The 19,123-nt window shown below is 38.4% G+C and overlaps 1 protein-coding gene across 1 annotated transcript in view; it reads right to left on the bottom strand.

The window, feature by feature from the left end:
• The window catches only part of LOC107715244 (tumor protein p53-inducible protein 11-like), a 77,418-nt gene that overhangs the window by 20,926 nt on the left and 37,369 nt on the right, over positions 1-19,123 (bottom strand). Inside the window, exons 2-3 of the mRNA XM_016521325.1 lie at positions 4,064-4,210; positions 3,260-3,397 (exon numbers count right to left, since the gene is read on the bottom strand). Of these exons, the coding sequence (XP_016376811.1) occupies positions 3,260-3,388 (129 nt within the window). The 5' untranslated portion in view covers positions 3,389-3,397; positions 4,064-4,210. The remainder of the gene's footprint in view (positions 1-3,259; positions 3,398-4,063; positions 4,211-19,123) is intronic.

Here is a 19,123-nt window from a genome sequence, read left to right as displayed (position 1 = left end):
AGGACATGACTAGAAATCAGTGGTTAAGTTGTATTTACAACACTGTTCCAGAACAGTTCAAACTTCAAACCAAATATTCAGATGTGTGCAACGCATTTTACGGAGGACGGGGACTGTTTCCTGGGAGAGTAGCCTACAATGCCGGTGTTCCGGTGAATTCAGTTCCCCTGTTTCCCCTTCGGCGAGCATGCTGTGGCGGAACGGGAAAGGCGTAACTGGGAAAATGAAACCAAAACAACTGTCATGACCGCCAGCGAATAGGAACGGGAGTCTAATTTGGGAAGGAAGTGATGTGGCTATATATATAGTTGAATAGAATCAAAACATGGCGGGTTTGTAGAGAGTGAAGAACAAAGGAAGAATTCGCGAGTGTCCAGAGTGGAAGTTGCACCGGTTTCAGCTGAGCGCACACTCACGCACTGTGTAATGCTTGAGCGAGCGCCGGAGGGTTTCAAAGAGATCATTATCCGAGCTGCAGGACCAGCGCAGAGGCATGTGTTGTTTCAGGAGCTGAAGTTGGTAAAATTATTTTTCACTAAAACTGTTTACCTGGGTGCCGCCACCGTTACAATGCTGACCACAGTCTATGATGCTGACAAATAATGCTGACTCGCAGCATGTAAGTAAGTTTTCATATTTAAAGGATTTGCCACTGATGATTCAAACGCGAGTTTTGAGCAGTGTAGAGTAGCGCTTGTTGTTTGTCGTTTCTCCGATCACAAATGCAGACATGGTTTTATGTTTACGCGGCGCGATGCAACGCAACGCGTAAAAAGACAGTATAAGTCATTATAATCCGTAATTATGTCCCCACTGGATGCAACAAATGCCTCGTTTATAATGGGTTTTAATGTTTTTGTCTCGTCACTCCGGGACACGGCATCACAGTATGGTAAGGGCGTAACATTTCCGTCACACGCTTGAGGAATTCGGCCAATCACAACGTACTGGATAGCTGGCCAATCAGAGCACACCTCGCTTTTCAGACCGATGAGCTTTGTAAAAATCGACGCGTTTCAGAAAGGTGGGGCATAGAGGAGAAACAATAATGTACAGTAGGTGGAAAACAATGTGTTTTTTTAACCTTAAACCGCATAAACACATTTCATTACACCAAATACACCAAATAATGTTCTTTTTTAGCAACGTCATATGACCCCTTTAAATTATACCGCCAACCTGCTATATTCAAAAATACATTCCAGCTTCAATGTAGTTTTCTACATTTTTCAAAAGGTTAGCTTGACTGGAGTTTAATTTAAGCAAAAAAGTCCCGTCTTCAATACTGGACCCATCTAAAACTGTGCAAATCAGATGATCTTACATTGCAATCTCTGTAAATGGGAGCTTGTTAGATGATTATTACAAATTATACTGAATAGCCACAGTGTTTTTACCCAAAATACAGCTAAATGGTCTTGTTACATCCTACAAAAGCCCCTATATCAGTGAAATAACCACAGAGCTGAATCAGAGGTGCTGAAAGGGGAAGCGCAGGACAAGGCCCTTACCACAGCTCTGAGTAACCCTAATGTCTCCACACAAACCAAGACCCTTCAACTCTGTATACAGGAAACTCAACCCTCCTGCTCATGGAGAAAACAACAGCCGTTTCAAAATGTCATGCTCGCTTTCCTGTGGGTGTGCAGCTTGAGAACAACTAAAAAAGTAAAATGGAGTGCTTCCTTCATTTATTTTTAGTTGTGAATGGATCCATCGCTCTCTCTTGCAAAACAGATCAACAATTTTCTAGCTCACCAAAAAAGACATTTTACATTTAAATCGACACCTGCCACGGTGTTTCTTATTTGTCATCTATATATATATATATATGGCTATCTGGAAATTATCCAGCCATGTACTATGAAAAATATGAGATGAGAGATGCAATACGGCAAAAATGGCTGCAGCTATGGGTAACTGTTGATTGGCAGCCTCATCACTACAATGTGTCCACCCATGCATCACGTCTCATGCAGAGTTTTTTGGAGAAACATCAAATCACCCAGGTGACTCAGCCCCCCTACAGCCCAAATTTGGCACCCTGTGACTTCTGGCTTTTCCCAAAACTAAAATCACCACTAAAGGGGACTGAGGCGTCATTGTTTCTATATACAATGTTTCTTGTATCTTCTTCAATAAATGTCTCTATTTTTCATATTACATGGCTGGATAGTTTCTGGACAGCCCTTGTACACACCTTGTATATATATATGATATGCGTTTCAAAAATTACAGGTCACAAAATCTTTAGTGGACAGTTTGTCTTGCTGTCTGCTTTAAATGTTGCATATCACTTACATCAGCAACAGTCAGGTTGTTATTACAATCTGACACAGCCATGTATTATAATCTTACCATCTACTGGCAAGTAACATTTTATTTATTCAACAAGGCCATTTGGCAAGTGATCATTTTGGAAGAGGTGTTAGTGAGGCCAGCAGGGGGGTGCTCACCCTGTGGTCTGTGTGGGTCCTAACGCCCCAGTATAGTGACGGGGACACTATACTGTCAACAAGCACCGTCCTTCGGATGAGACGTTAAACCGAGGTCCTGACTCTCTGTGGTCACTAAAAATCCCAGGATGTCTTTCGAAAAGAGTAGAGGTGTGACCTCGGCATCCTGGCCAAATTTGCCCATTGGCCTCTGATCATCATGGCCTCCTAACCATCCCCATATCTACTGATTGGCTTCATCACTCTGTCTCCTCTCCACCAATAAGCTGGTGTGTGGTGGGCGTTCTGGCGCACTATGGCTGCCATCGCATCATCCAGGTGGATGCTGCACACTGGTGGTGGATGAGGAGATACTCCCTGACAATGTAAAGCGCTTTGAGTGCCTAGAAAAGCACTATATAAATGTAATGAATTATTATTATTATTATTATTATTATTTTGGACTTTTGGACAGGAATTTTGTAAAACCCGACTAATGGCAACATACTACTCAAAAAGTAACAGGTAAAATGAACCCAAAATAAAATAAGGCCACATTTAAAAAGAACACAAAAATTTAAAAAAGGCTAAATGTCTAAATGAGCCTGCATCAAAGTGCAACAACCAAGGAAGCATCAGATGAGCAAAAGACTGCATTGTGTGTTTTTGTACAGTTCATATCACACACTGACAATATGAACATCCATTTCTCTGCAAGAACTGAATGCAAAACATTAACGTGTGTGTAAGTTGGTATGCAAGTCACATGGAATTTGGGACAGGAAATTAATAAGGACATAATAATGCAAGATACAAAGACTGACCTTCGACCTATGCACTTCTCCATCATCATCCTCTCCACCGACGCCCAGGATCTTGCGTGTCTTGAGACGACTCACCAGATCGGTCTGACTGTGTTTCTTCATCAGAGGTGGATGAGGTTTAGCAGCCATTCCAAAAGTCTACAGAGGAGAAGAGGAGTTGCGGGAGCAAGATCAGATCTGATTTGTCACTACATGTTCACACATGTACGGTTTTTGTGTGGCCACACACACTCCTGTGCATTGGGAATGGACTTCTCATTCTTCTACTTATTCTAATGAGACAAGATCTTTACTATGCACAATCTTCAAGGGCACCAGGCTGTCCTGACATACCAGTGAACCCCTAGTGAGGCAGCGGATTTCTCAAGGGAACCAATTATATTTTGTTCTCAAAAGACATCACATGAGACAAAATCAGTCTTGACAAGCTCCTAAGTTGCACATTTCCAGTCAAACTGGGACAAGCTTCTATGAGAGAACTTGGATCTGAACGCCCTGACATGTGGACACAAGCCACTGTGACTTTATATCTAGCAACTGTGGCCTTATTTCTTTTGTCTTTGTAATTTCCTGTTATTTGGACATTACTTCTCAGAATTGTGACATGCAAGGTCTTCAAATAGGCTGGTTCCTCGGACACAAGTGTAGTCTTATTGGAAAAAGGACATTTGAATGTCAGAAGTAGACAGTGCTATAGCGTTTACTGCTTGGCCTGCAGGAATATGATCTCTCAGGTGAACGAAAAAGGTCCAGGGCACCTGTGAGTATAAAAGGACTGTCTTTCAGTGTCTGTGCTGAAGTCACCTGCTTTGGTGTATTGGACAGCAGAAGTACAGACGGTAGGTGCTCTCTCAGCAGAGGGAGAGAGAAGTTCAGAGTCACAATCGATGAGGAAGAGGATGAAATACGTCTGAGGCTCCAGCACTACTGAGCCGGGAGAAGTTCAGAAAGCTGCAAGAACAAAAAAAGAAGGGCAGACTTTAAAAGGACAGCATCATCAATGAGCTCTTCAAACGGCAAGATGTAGTAGTCTACAAAAAAGTGAAGTAGTATTAATTTCAGTTTTAATAAAGATGTAATTAGACAAGCAGATTTTTAAATCAAAACATTTTTAATTAAATTATACAAAAATGCATGAAATTAATGAATGAATCAAGCACTGCAACACATTGCAATCATTTTTGGCCACTCTAAGACTGACGAAGTGAACCAACCAAAATCAACAGTTCATGGATAAACAGACTACTAATTTACAAGTATAAAATGTCATTTAAATGCTGTGTATAATAAATCGATGAATCAGAGCGGTCTAAGCAGTCTGCATAAGACCGTCTGTTTAAAACTTTATACACACAGTAAATAAGTATAAATATATAATTGATATATACACTGGCGTTTAACAGTTTAGGGTCATTAGAAGATTTTTATTTTAAGAAATTCATATTTTTATTCAGCAAGGATGCATTAATTTGATCAAAATGTGACATTTCTTACAAAAAAAATTATATTTCAAACAATGGATGTTCAAGACATTACTCTCATCTAATGGATCAGAAAAAAATGGTTTCCACAAAAATATTAAGTTGCACAAATGTTTTCGACATTCGACAAATTCAGCTTTGCCTTCACAGGAATAAATTACATTTTAAAATATATTACAGACAACAGATATTTTAAATTGTAATAATATTTCACAATATTACTTTTTTCCTGAGATTTTGATCAGATAAGTGCACCCTTGCATTTAAAAAAATATAATATATTATAACAATTTGTTATTTATATTTTTATAATTCATGCATTTTTTTTCTCTACCAACAAAAATAGTTCCAAAATTAGTCAAAACATCAATCTTTGCGTAATTATCAAGCAACAAAGTATTATTATTGATATCTGGCTAATCATAATACACAGGAAAACTGGACAGAAAAAAACTTCAAATGAGATGTAAAGGTTGGTGTTAAATCCTGGTAAGAAGAGTGGTAGCTTTGCACTGCCATATTTATAAGTATATAAATGTATAATCTGCTAGGTCTGTAAATCTAAATGAATGAGCACAGATTCTCTTTTATTCGTGTGCTCTGCTGCCGTCAGCAGCAACTTTAGTGAGCAGTTCACAGTTTGATCATGTCCTACTGACAGAGGTGGAAAGAGTACGAAAATATTCTACTCAAGTAAAAGTACCATTACATTAATGAAATTTTACTTGAGTAGATATGAAATTTACCTTGAGTAGATTTTTAGACTGGTACTTTTACTTGTACTTAAGTAAAAGTAAAAGTAAAAAGTAGCTCATTTAAAATGTACTCAGAGTAAAAATTACTTAGTTACATTTTAACAGTGGGAGTGAGGCAAAAATGGGATAGGCCTCTAATTTTCAAACTAGTTGTTTTTAATTAAAGGAATCAGTTATTTAGAATAATAAGACATTTGGGCTGTTACCAGGCAAATTTGTAAAGAAATCTATATGTAATCATGCTGATTTTTGGAGAAAAAAACGGCATTCTTCGTTTAATATTGATTATATTGAATATATACATTTTCTGCCCCTATATCTTCAATTTTGTGATCATTCTAAATGCATTTTAACAGACTGAATCACGCAGTGAAAGAATGCACTCTAAATGCGCGCGCACTAGTCTAATCTACTAGACTTTTCTTTGGTTTTTGGCAAAATACTGATAATGTCAAATCGCACATGAGAACTAAACATTCAAACATCTGCTTACACTTTAGGCCTGTGGCTGTTTTATTAAGCTCATTTGATTTTTTTTATTTTGATTTTGGCTTCTAAGGATTATACAAAAGAAGACATGAGGTAAAGCTATTAAAAACTAGCTGCGTTTCGTCTTGCGCAACTTCTTTCCCTTCACAGCAGTGCGCATTCGTTCCTCCCTAAAACCCAAACTTAACGTCAGAATCAGCTCAATCGGTGATTGTTGTAAAACGCCGTCTTTACTGTTGCTAAATTGCGGGACATGTTTGATAATAAAACGTTGAAAGCACAATCCGCACAAGAGAGACGCTGTTCCTCAGGCTGAAATGTGTGCGCGCGGCGTGCTCCAATACGGACTAACAAATTACACTTTGAGCTTCGGGAGCATGTCCAATCGATCAAATACACACAAAAATATGTCAAAATGGCCGGCTTGGAGAGTATTTACTTAAACACAGTTTATGTCTTAAGTGGAGGAGAACAGTTGGGAGAAAATCCGATGTGTGTCAATATATTGTCTTAAAGTGACAGACTGGCGCTTGGGCCATCCTCTACATGCTTGCGAAGGGTTGATGTCGAGATTTTATAAGCTGCTAGTTTGGTCTCCCTAGGCAAACACAGCTTACACTGAATAATACAGCTTAAATATGGCCAGGGGTTCACTTCATTTCCTTCGAGTTCAACTTCAGCAGAATACGACGGGGTTTCGTTTTCAGCTGGGTCTGCGCCATAACGCCTAGTCTGTCCGTCTGCATCTTTCTTGTGATTTTAGCGCCAGTTTGCTCTCCTGCCCATTATTTACTGCAGTCGTTTTCAGGGTGCGATTTTTTTTTTATTAATGTGTTTTAAAATGTAGCGAAGTACAATACTTAAAACAAAATATACTTGAGTAAAAGTAAAATTACAGATTTTAAAAATTACTTTAAAAAGTAGAAGTACACAAAAAAACTACTCAATTACAGTAACGCGAGTAAATGTAGTTTGTAACTTTCCACCTCTGCTTACTGATTACTAACGAATGATCACACAGCAAGACACTGCACTGCTTCTAAACGCTGAGCTGCTAATAACTGATAGCGTTACATACTACAGGCAAAGGGCAACAGAATTGTGAAACATGCTCATCTGTCACCTTGGAGTGATACATTGCGAATGAAGACTTTGAATCCACAACAATAATCACACTAATGCTGCCAACTGTGCTGAACTGGTGATGCCTGTGAATCATTACTTCCTTTACTGAGCGATTCAGCCTGTGGGTGACTTTGCCATAAGAGGCAGGCAATTGGGCATTCTTCAATCAATGTGCTGCAAATCACATAAATCAGCCAGGTGAAGACATGCAAAAGCATGGTTCCAATGCGTTTCTTGACACGAGGATGCTGGAGTGATGCTGATGCAGTTGCCTAGCAACCCCACAGATTGCGCATTTGGCACCCTCCCTCATTATTGAAAGTATATATTCTGTGATGAGGCTCTGTTCATCTTGACGTCTCACCCCATTGTTACCCTTTTGGTGGTCAAATCACACCTTTGACGCAATTTAAAGATCTCGCGGCCATGTGTGAGTTTTATTGCCATGTTTTGTCGGGTTGAAGGCTCCATGTAATGAAATTTTAAAATGCGGCTACTGTGTAAAGAATTTTGAAGCTAATGACATATGGAAGGAAGAAGCAAAGACTTCATTGTTCATTACAAAAATCCCAAGCCTATGTTTCCACAAAGGCATCCAGACACTTCAAGAAGACTTCAGCCTTAGGTTGGGAGTTTATAAGGGGGAATAAAATATTAATAGATTTTTTTAAACAGCAACACATTGCTACTGTGGGAAAAACAGACAAGTGTGAGCTTGTGTGAGTGAATGAAAGAAATTCAGCTGAAGGACAAAATCATTTCTCCTTAGCATCTGTGTGTTGGGGATATTAAATATGTATACAACCCCTAGTCTGAATATGTCAATGGAAATAATCGTGGTAGCGCATGATCTGAGAGGAATTTTATAACTGTACTCACGCCATAGACAGCTTCATCAATAATCTTGGAGAACTCTTGTTATAAATAAATTACAAATAATATTAGAACTGCCAGTCAAGTTGAATGAATGAAAGTAGTACGCAATCATCATTAGCATTAATTATCCCTGTGGTGTTATATATAATTGCTTGTGTAATTCTGAGTCAAATAATCTTCCACAGCCCTTGCATCTTATAAATATGTCTAAAACAATAAAACAAGTGGCATTTAGGACTGAACGATTTTGGAAAATCTAATTGCGATTTTTTTTTTAACCAATATTGCGATTTAATATGCAATTATTTTTTAAAGCTATTTATGTTCTGTATTATTCAACAAAGACAAGCTATAAATCATTGTATAGTATGACCAACACAATATTAGATAGATTAAACACATGTTCTTTTCTGTAGGTCAGGCCTATATGTTATGATGAAATTAGGTGATGCATGAATTGATATGAATGACATTTTTATTTAACAACTACAATCACAGTACATTGACTGATTTGTTGAACTTCCAACCTTGTAAGCATGTAATAATTATGACAACATAAAGCACTGAAAAATAAGCCTGGTGTAAACATCAATTACAATCACAGTATATTGACTGATTGGTTGAACTTCCAACCTTGTAAGCATGTAATAATTATGACAACATAAAGCACTGAAAAATAAGCCTGGTGTAAACATTAATATGAAAGACAGTGACAAATCACAAAAACTAAAGTAGATTGCAGAAATATAAAAACAAATCTGTTGCTTTACCACACTACTTTAGGTCATTTAAAGTCACTGTAATAAACATATGTAAACATGTGGACTGCTCTTTTTAAACACTGTCTGTTAACTTTAGACCAGTGGTTCTCAAACTTTTTTGGTCGCACTGTAACACCGAGTTGAAATGTTAAACAGCCCAGATGGGAAACTGTGTGGGGCTAAAAACACCTGCATCACTTGAAACATTGAAATATAGCATAGAGAGAATAACTGTTATTATTATTATTCTCACTGTTATTTAGGCTATTTATTTATTTATTGTGGGTTTCATGCTGTCCACTAAGGCATAGGACACACACAGGCTGTCCTCCTGACCAACGACATTAAACACTGTGTCTACACCGGACGCGAGCAGGCAAAATACAGTAGAACCCATTATAATCAGTGACGCTGTCTACACTACATGTGGCGCGACGCGACACGACAAAACCCGACATTAAACTGATGCCTTGTTCTATTTATGACGTACTGACACAAAGTTAAAATTATTTGCAACGGTCGCTTTGTCGCGTCCAGTGTAGAGCGGTTGCGGCACGACGCGACAACTATAGCGTCCGGTATAGACATATGAGTGAAGCCGAGAGCAAGATATGCCTCGTCATATTTTCTGCATTTAGCTTTTGAATGACCAGCACCTGCCTGGGTCTGTGCGACTTCATCTATGGCTTTCCTCTTCCCTTTCACAAACCGATCCATCTCCCATTCTAAGTTACATCCTTTGGCTGTTTAATGTTTTATTTCTTTTCTTTTTCTGCTGATGGCCCGCACCCCCCCTGCAATATTAATACTAGCCCAATCGCGTTTTGAGGGGGGTCCACCGGTAAAAATCGCGTTCCAGGGGGTAAAATACACGTTTTATGGAGGGGTTCCCCAACCCGCGGACTTGGCAACACTGTAGCGTGCCAACTTGATGCTTCCTCTGAAGACTGCTTAGATGTGTTAGACTTGAAGCAGCTCTGCTTAGACCGATCAGTGCGTGTCATCAAAGTATGGCGAGAGCTATAAGAGAGCGCACGTCTCCTTATGCTTTCTCTCGCCATACTTTGATGTCTCCACCGATCGATCTTCAAGTCGAACACACCTCTTTACTCTCGCCTGTCACGTGACCGAGTGTAATCATAGCCTCTGCAATTGAAAAATCCAGTTTTTTCATCGCGATATTATCGCAAATGCAATTAATCGTTCAGCTCTACTGTACAGTCATAAAAGTAAATGATTGCAATTGATTTAGTTTTCTCGCTCTCTCTTCATGTTATGTTACTAATTCACACACACACACCTACCTACCTTCAAGTTATTTCTTTAAAGGGGTCATCGGATGCAAAATTCACTTTTCAAGTTGTTTGAACATAAATGTATGTTGGAAGTGTGTGTACACATCCATCCTATAATTATAAAAATCCATCCAGTGTTTTTTTTTTAAATCCCTATTTTAAAATCCCCTTTCTCAAACCAGGCTGTTCTGAGATTCCTGTCAGAATGACGTAGTTCTGTACAGGCCCCTCCCACGATAGTTGATTGACAGTAGTGTTTCAGCACAGACTGGACTGGTGTCTTACCTTAGACCCACCCTGAGTGAGCTGTCATCAGTCCGCCATTGTGTCAATCCGGTGCAGGGGAAGACAAGAATGTCTCTGATTAAGCGATTGAGGTGTTTTGTTGTTGGATGTAATAATGAATATAGCAGTCGTCATTTACTCCCGACATCTGAGCTGCTGAAGACGCAGACGATTAACGTTAATTTCGCTTTGAAGTGAATGCGCCACTCCCGATCAGCCTAAATGCATCTATGTTCGCTCGAATCATTCGTGATCCAGCCTCATCTACAGAAGAAGTGAGCATAAGGGTTTTTTATGAATCTTCGCAAATCACCTTTCCTAATAACGCGCTAATTAGCAAGTTTCACGATGAATGCGGCTAAAGTAAACAGTCTCTCTGAGAGCAGCTCCGAAGAGAGGGGCGGGGCCAGCAGAGCTCATTAACATTTAAAGCAACATGGACAATTATGGCTTGATAAAAACAGAGCTGATTTTGACAGGTTTTCTCCGATTAAGCGATTGAGGTGCTTTATTGTTGGATGTAATAATGAATATAGCAATCGTCATTTACTCCCGACATCTGAGCTGCTGAAGACGCAGAGGATTAACGTTACTTTTGCTTTGAAGTGAATGCGCCACTCCCGATCAGCCTAAATGCATCTATGTTCGCTCGAATCATTCGTGATCCAGCCTCATCTACAGAAGAAGTGAGTATAAGGGTTTTTTATGAATCTTTGCAAATCACCTTTCCTAATAATGCGCTAATTAGCAAGTTTCACGATGAATAAAAGTAAACCGTCTCTCTACAAGCTAAAGTAAACAGTCTCTCTGAGAGCAGCTCGGAAGAGAGGGGCGGGGCCAGCAGAGCTCATTAACATTTAAAGCAACATGGACTATAATGGCTTGATAAAAACAGAGCTGATTTTGACAGGTTTAAAAAGGTGTTTTTTACACTAACATTGAGAAATTTTAACCAAAGTATGTTATAGACTTTTAATTAAGACCCTAAATAATCATATCAACTTGTGCAAAATGAGCATCCGATGACCAATATTACGCATAAACACATATCTTAAATATGAAATTTCTTAAAAATGCAAATGCGAACGGGCCCCCCCCACCCCCGGAACGCGATCGCAAACGGACCAAGGGGGACCCATCCCCCCCCACCGGAACGCGATCGCGAATGGACCGAGGGAGGCCCCGCTCCCTACCTCGCACCGGGCCCCGCATCAGCTAAGGACGGCCCTGGCTACAACCTGATGAACTGTTGCTGGTCCATTAGTCCTAAACACTGAGACAAGGCATGGTGCTTTTACTTCCTGAAAGCATCATAGTCATAGTCGTGCCACTGATGTGGGTGTTTAGTGTTGCAAATGCATCTCTCGCATTGCTCAGTGAGCTTGTGTTCTCCATTAACATTACGGCTGAAATGATTTGTAGTTAAGATTACAAGCCCATGCTGGAGGTCTGGACATTTCCAACCACTAGCGTCAGGACAGCAGAGTTGACAAGGTTGCTGCTGGTCGATGCTATAACAACAAAAACTTTTTGGCAAAATAACATTTTTAATATCTGTAATATTATTTATATAATATATATTTTTCATTAGTTCCTGCTTTTAGAGGATCTTAAAAGCATAACATTTTAATTGTTCCATGTCTGTTACCTCACAATTAAACTTCATGGTATTTTGGTGCAAATTCATTATACACTTGGTAATACGACTGATACTCATATTAATACAATTTCAATGTGTTATTTTAAAGCCGTTTCTGTTAACAATTACAACTCTGGCAACGTGTTACAGCAGGTCAACTCGCCACTGATTGTCCAACGTAAAATCTGAGCAAAACCATGTTGAAAACCATTGCTATAAATTATCGTCAGATTACACCCTATTTGTGTCAGAGTCCATCAGGTAATTGATGCCATCATTTCGTTCTCTTCACTAAGGCAGGGAATGCTGTGAGAAAAGGGCGAATAAGCTGCAGGCAAAAGTAAACATGTCTCTAATTGACAGCCTGTGACAAGAGGACAAAAACAGAGCAAGGAATCTCCTCTTGATGCTAACCAGCTGCTGGACAAACACAAGCAGGGACAGGAGTTATTAAACCTGATGCCATACTAAAGTCAAGCTGCTTTTCAGTTCAACAGGAAAATAGAAGAAAACGCATTTGACCTAATTGAAATTACACAAAAGGATCTTCTAATGTCATGAAACTGGTGCTTCAGATCATGTTTCTTAGTATCAGCACTGAAGAGCTCCTTGTATGGTTACTAGTGCTGTGTTCAAAATATCGATACGACGATGTATCGTCACAGAGATTTGACGATACGAGTATCGATACAGCTGGCCCTGTATCGATATTGTGGCACGTGTGCAGCAGTGGACCGCGCTTAATTTGTTTAAAATTTTACGTTTAAAATTGAGTAGAAAAGTGCGAGGTTTCTAAAAAAGAATGAATAGAACATATATAGGCTACAACAAGGTTTAACCTGGCCGCAGAGGAAAACAACTGGGTTGCCTGATATAAAGAAACGTAATCCCCAAAACAGAGCTTTACACTTGCGCAATACGGAAATATCTGCTAAATGTGCTACTTATCTTTGTCAACCTGGCAACCATGTGCACACGCGCTCTCTCCACTGTGGATACCACAAACTCAGATCGCGCGCGTGCAAAATGCACTTTTGTGCGCTCAAAATATGATCTTTCGCGCGCAGAATTGTGGCAGAAATGTAAGCCCATACATGTTCGGCTAGAGTCGCTTTGAACTCGTGCATTTTCGGAAGCGGAGCTGCGCGGAAAGTTACAAAAAATGTCGTCACACCCCGCCACGCGAAACGACGTTGCGCGCCTTCCTTCCAAAAGCGAACTTCCGCCAACACCCCGATAATGCAGAGGTCAACTGCTTGCTCTGCCAATAGTTAGAAATGGCACTATAGTAAGTAGTGTTTAATAAACAGCTGTTTTTCTAAATTCTGCTGAGGTGAAATTCAGTGCAGTCATGTATCGTGATACGTATCGTATCGTGGCCTCTGTATCGTGATACGTATCGTATCGTGACTTTGCTGGTGATACACAGCCCTAATGGTTACTGCTACAGGGCATGAATTTCTCTCAGTAAAGCAAGAGATTTCATTGCTGGACTTCTGTTAAAGATGGACTGCTGGATGAAATGTAAATAAACATTTTGGTTAAAAATATACAAATGGATTAATATAAATAATGATTTGCTCAGTTTACAGTTCTGTGCTAAAGTTACAGTCATGGACATTTATCAACTAATGGCATGCAATGAATATTTCAATTTGACACACAAAAAGTAGATTTTACTCTGTATTTACACTGCAAACGTCTCGGCTTGCTATGCCACTCTCTTGGACTGAATAAACTTGCACAGCTAGTGCAGCTGCTGAAGAGACCTACTTAAAACAAAATCCACACCTGTTCAATCTCTCATCTCCATCTCTCTCTATGCATCCATCCATAATACGTACAAGTGCATCAGTCACTTATGGTTTTGTTTGTTATGGTTAACTTGACTAAATATTTATATACATATGGATTCTTTATATATTATGATTATGCCAATAACTGATTTAGCAGTGATGTCTACTTTCTCAGGATTATATCTGCCTCCACTTTCAATGCATTCTGTGAAATTTAAACCAACTAATTTCAACATAACTACAGAGACTAGACCTGTGGAATCAAATATCTTTGCACTCAATTTTTAAAGGTCAATTTTGGAGGCAACTCTCTACCAAGACCAACAACAACTTAAATGTTAGCAGAGACAGAATCAGGGGAAGGAGACAGACCACTTGAAAACATGATGCTTAACTGTATAATATCTCTGTCTATATATATATATATAAATATACAGTATATGCTAATATACAGCTCAGCACAGTATACAGCTCACTGAGCCTTAAAACAAGTATCATATTTGATACATCAGGCTTTTATGGCTCATAGAGCATGATATAGCAGAATATGTAGTTTATATTCAAAATGTGCAAAAATTTGAAATTTGGTGCAGTTGCTGATATCTATATGAAATCCTGATATGAAATGTATATGAAATCATATGAAATTAGATTGTAAATCAGTTATCTTTAGTAGAAGCAGACTCCTTACATAAAATGCACATAATTATCAGTTGTAACTCCATATCTCCGAATATGTCTCAGTAGATGATATTTAAATGTTTAGTTTTATGCTCACAGCTCTGTAGTTTTTATTGAATAAGTAAATATTGAGATAAGCAAATGCTCATGAAATACGTATTTTGTATACAATCTCATAAGTAAGTCACAAAGCTGTCACTGGGGCATTACCCTAAAGTACAAAAGCTAAAAAGTAGATCTTTGTACCATATTTACCTCTAAATGGTACATATTAATACCTCGAAGGTACACATTAATACTTTAAAAGTACATGTTAATACATAAAGTGTGAGTGACAGTTCTGTACCTTTTTTTCCTGAGTTTACCAAAATAGTTATGCAATTTTACATGTATAATTGTAAATAAAACCCTGCTTATATGAGGTATGTAAGGGGGTAATTTACCCCATTTTTAGACATTAATTTTAAGCCCTACTACAGCAGAGCAGCTAATAATAAGCCATTATTAGGGTGGTGGAACACATTTGCACAAGGTTACCCTATATAAAGCTACAGTCTCTTGATTACTATGACGCAACTTCCAGTTTCAGCAATCAGAGCTTTGCTAATGAAGAAAGCATGAATTTTATAAATGATGTAATCATAACTTGCACTGATTTCATAATCATATAGTGCAGTGGCCATGAAAAGGACAGCAGCATTGATGAACTGACGGGTGTTTCCTTCTACCTGGTCCTGCATTTCCCACAGCTGCTGTGTCAGGAGGACAGTCATGATGGGTTCTGAAGCTTTGTGTTTGAGGAGCTATCCTGCACTTGTCAATTTACTCCATTTCATGGTCTGTCACAAGAGCTTACTTTGAGTTACAGGCCAAAAAAGTGGAACGCTAGTTGATGCACCGAGCTGAGACATTGGTTCCCTCGGCAGAGCTCAGCAGCAAACACAACCTATATTTACACAGAAATACAACTAAGAGAGACTAAGTGGTACTACATTGTGTTGGTACACCTGCACAACAAAACATTTTACAGGCAGAAAGTAAACAATAAATTAATAATTAAAATGAGATGAGATATCAAAACCAGCTGGATAATGCAACTGCATCAATTCCTTATTTAGCTACAAATTATGTGTTCAGTTTCTGGTTGTTCTCTACATTGAAACTCGCACTGTTTTCTAAGATGCTGGATGTTTTTTTATTCTCGTAGGCCCTGTTTACATTCACTTTGGGTAATCAGATCACAAGTGGTCAGTCGAGACCAACTGACATTTACAGCGGATACTGGCGTGCATCTCAAATATGTCTCTTGTGGGGAAAATCTCTGATTGTGATTACATCGCTTAATACACCAGCAGATAAATAATACAAGAACATTTTTAAATAAATAAAAATAAATAAAAAAGCAAACAAACAAACAAAAGTAGTTGGTGGGTAGTTTGAATGATAAATTAAATACGAAGATTAAAATTACATTTTGTCCAATAAATGAAATATTAAACACTAATAAAAACTATTTTTATAAAAACATTTTTAAATATTAAATGTACAGTTGATGTTTTTTTAATCATTTTAAAAGGCATTAAAAAAAAACAGTTGATGTTTTTTTAAATCATTTTAAAAGGCATTACAACATTAAACAGAGTATGAAAAATGGATAATAATTTTGAGATTTGCTAAAGATTACTTTTGATTAACTTTAAAGATTTTTTTTAACTTTTAGACCAATTTAATAGAAGAGTGACTCAAAAAGAGTCATTCTTTCGAGAATTAGAGTATTTTAGTGTTCCATTCACCTGCCAATAACCGCTAATAGAACTGAACGTCATTTAAATCATTTGTTTTCAGTTGTTGTTTTTTTTCAGCCTTAACAATCATATAACAGTGAGGTTAAATGAACATACATCTACTTCAAGAAAGGAATGTAGGAAATTGCAACTTATTTTGAATTATTTATTATGTAAATGTAGTAGCTGATTATCTCAGCACCATCTGTGTTACATTTAGCACATGCCCTCAGCTATCAGTTGTGCACTGATTCATTTCTCACTCCCAGAAGAACGCATTGTTCCTCAGCTGCCTGCATGAAGCTATCTTTGTACAATGACAAAAACAAAATCAATTGAGATCATATGCAAAGTCGATCCACATCACACTGAGTTAAACTCACAGGAGGTGGGCGTGCTAACAAATCCAGCAGAGTCTCTAGCAGTCAGTCATCAGGTCTTGTATAAGATCATCCACTGACATTAGATGTCTCCCCTTTGGCTGATAAATAATACAGAAGCTGCAGTGTGGTTTAATCAACAGACCAGCAGTACGTCCCTAGAGACACGATGACATTAGACCTCATGTTACCAGAAAGTCATACATCCGTCCACAATTTTCAGAAAATGACAACCTGCCAGCACTGTAAAAAAGACTAGTATGGAAAAAAAATAAATACTTTCCCAATCTCTGCCAACAATGACATCAGACAGGACACTGCCACAATATCTCTGTGACATTTGAAATTTTATCTGATAACTAATGGATCTCAGTCTGACCAAACAATAGGCCTACATGCATTTTCAAAACATGAACAAGCGCATAACACCACAGACAAAAAAAAACATTTCAAAGGAGGCACGCATACACACAAGCTATATTTAACACTGAAATAAGCATACAAATAAACACGCTGCCCTCTTAATTGAACTTTTATATAATAAACATATACACTACTGTGATTCATACCACTGCAGGCAGGAAACAACCCTCCAGCATTACTCAAGAGAGTCATTAAGATGTCTTTCTTACTTTGACTAACAGACCCTATGTGATGAGCCACAGTTTGATGCCAATTTGTAGACTAACTCAGGAGGCTAATTCAGTATGGGCTCCCTTGGGAATTTATTGTAGGTTTTAGAATGGAAGTTTTTTTGGTTTGTGAGTAAAATTAGGTCTGTGGTTCCACTTGAGTCAGTTATGTACAGTTGTACCTCACATGTGAATTTTGAAACGGCTAAATGCCTTAACTTAAAGGGATTGTTCACCTATAAAATAGCTAATACTTTGCTATTTAGCTGGCTCATTCTAAATTAGTTGGAAAACTTGAATAAATTTGTCCCACAACAAAGATCAGTTTAAGAAAAATACTGTAAAGGGATCATAATAAAGAAAGAAAAAAGAAATTATACTAGCAAGTTACTGTTTAGAAGAGTGAATTCCTGTTGAACATTCTATCTGTGACCTGTTACCACACATTCTGTAATGTAGTAATTTTAAACTAAAAAAAAGTACCATAATAACTAAACAACAGTGTCCATCCACTTTTTTAGTACCCTTGGTTCTAAAATCATTTTTCCTGAATTAAAGTGCCCCTATTATGCCATTTTCAAGGTTCCTAATATTGTTTTGATAATCTCCTACAATAGGTTTACATGTATGCAAGGTAAAAAAAAACTTTAGTTTTCTCAAAACATGCATTTAATATCACCTCATTTTCCAACTGTTCTCAAACGATTCGTTTGAAGCAGTTCTAAGATTCAGTCTCTCTAAATCCCTCCTTTCCGTGAGCCTACTCTGCTCTGATTGGTCAGATGGCCTAGTCTGTTGTGATCGGTCTACTAAGCGCGTGTCAGAAACGATATGCCCCATTGCCATAGTTCGGTATTTCGAACATCTATTACAACAGTGTCCATCCACTTTTTTAGTACCCTTGGTTCTAAAATCATTTTTCCTGAATTAAAGTGCCCCTATTATGCCATTTTCAAGGTTCCTAATATTGTTTTGATAATCTCCTACAATAGGTTTACATGTATGCAAGGTAAAAAAAAAACTTTAGTTTTCTCAAAACATGCATTTAATATCACCTCATTTTCCAACTGTTCTCAAACGATTCATTTGAAGCAGTTCTAAGATTCAGTCTCTCTAAATCCCTCCTTTCCGTGAGCCTACTCTGCTCTGATTGGTCAGATGGCCTAGTCTGTTGTGATCGGTCTACTAAGCGCGTGTCAGAAACGATATGCCCCATTGCCATAGTTCGGTATTTCGAACATCTATTACTTTATCATACTTACAGGCTGTAATTCAGTGGAGCCAGCTGTAGGTGGCAGTGTAGGACACAGCGTCTTCTCGACATGATGTTAACCACACAAACAAGCTAAAGTGTTTTAGGGCAGGTCAAGTTGTTTGCGGCCAGCCAACGTAGAACATAGGCGGGCATTATGCAAATGTTACCCTGTGATGTGTAGCCGTCACTGAAGCGGGATTCCAATTACTGATGACTCGTTTAGGCTGTTCAGAGTCGATTCTTTCTTTTGGGAGACAATAACTATTTATCGTGCACTTTCAGCTTTCCAACTTTGAAGATCATTCACATACAGCTACATTACACACTGCATGAAAGGCAATATTCTAAATGTTAACCACAGACCTTATTTTACTCATAAATCAAAAACCACTATTCTAGAAACTCCGAAGGGAACCCAAGTAGAGCTGCACGATTAATCGTTAAAAGATTGCGATCTCGATTCAGACAACCAAATGATCTCATTTCTAAATGACAACGATTCTCCCGTGTCTATTAAACCTTTGACAAAGTTTTACCGGATCATTCAAATCTGCGGTCGCACTGCCGCTGACACAGAGAGAGCAGTTACCATGTTTGGTTAAGAAACAGCTTCACAAACAGTCTTTTCAA

Source organism: Sinocyclocheilus rhinocerous, unplaced genomic scaffold (assembly GCF_001515625.1).
Source record: "Sinocyclocheilus rhinocerous isolate Xijiao unplaced genomic scaffold, SAMN03320098_v1.1 scaffold659, whole genome shotgun sequence".
NCBI classification, from domain to species: Eukaryota; Metazoa; Chordata; class Actinopteri; order Cypriniformes; family Cyprinidae; genus Sinocyclocheilus; species Sinocyclocheilus rhinocerous.
This window is presented reverse-complemented; position numbering and strand designations above follow the sequence as displayed.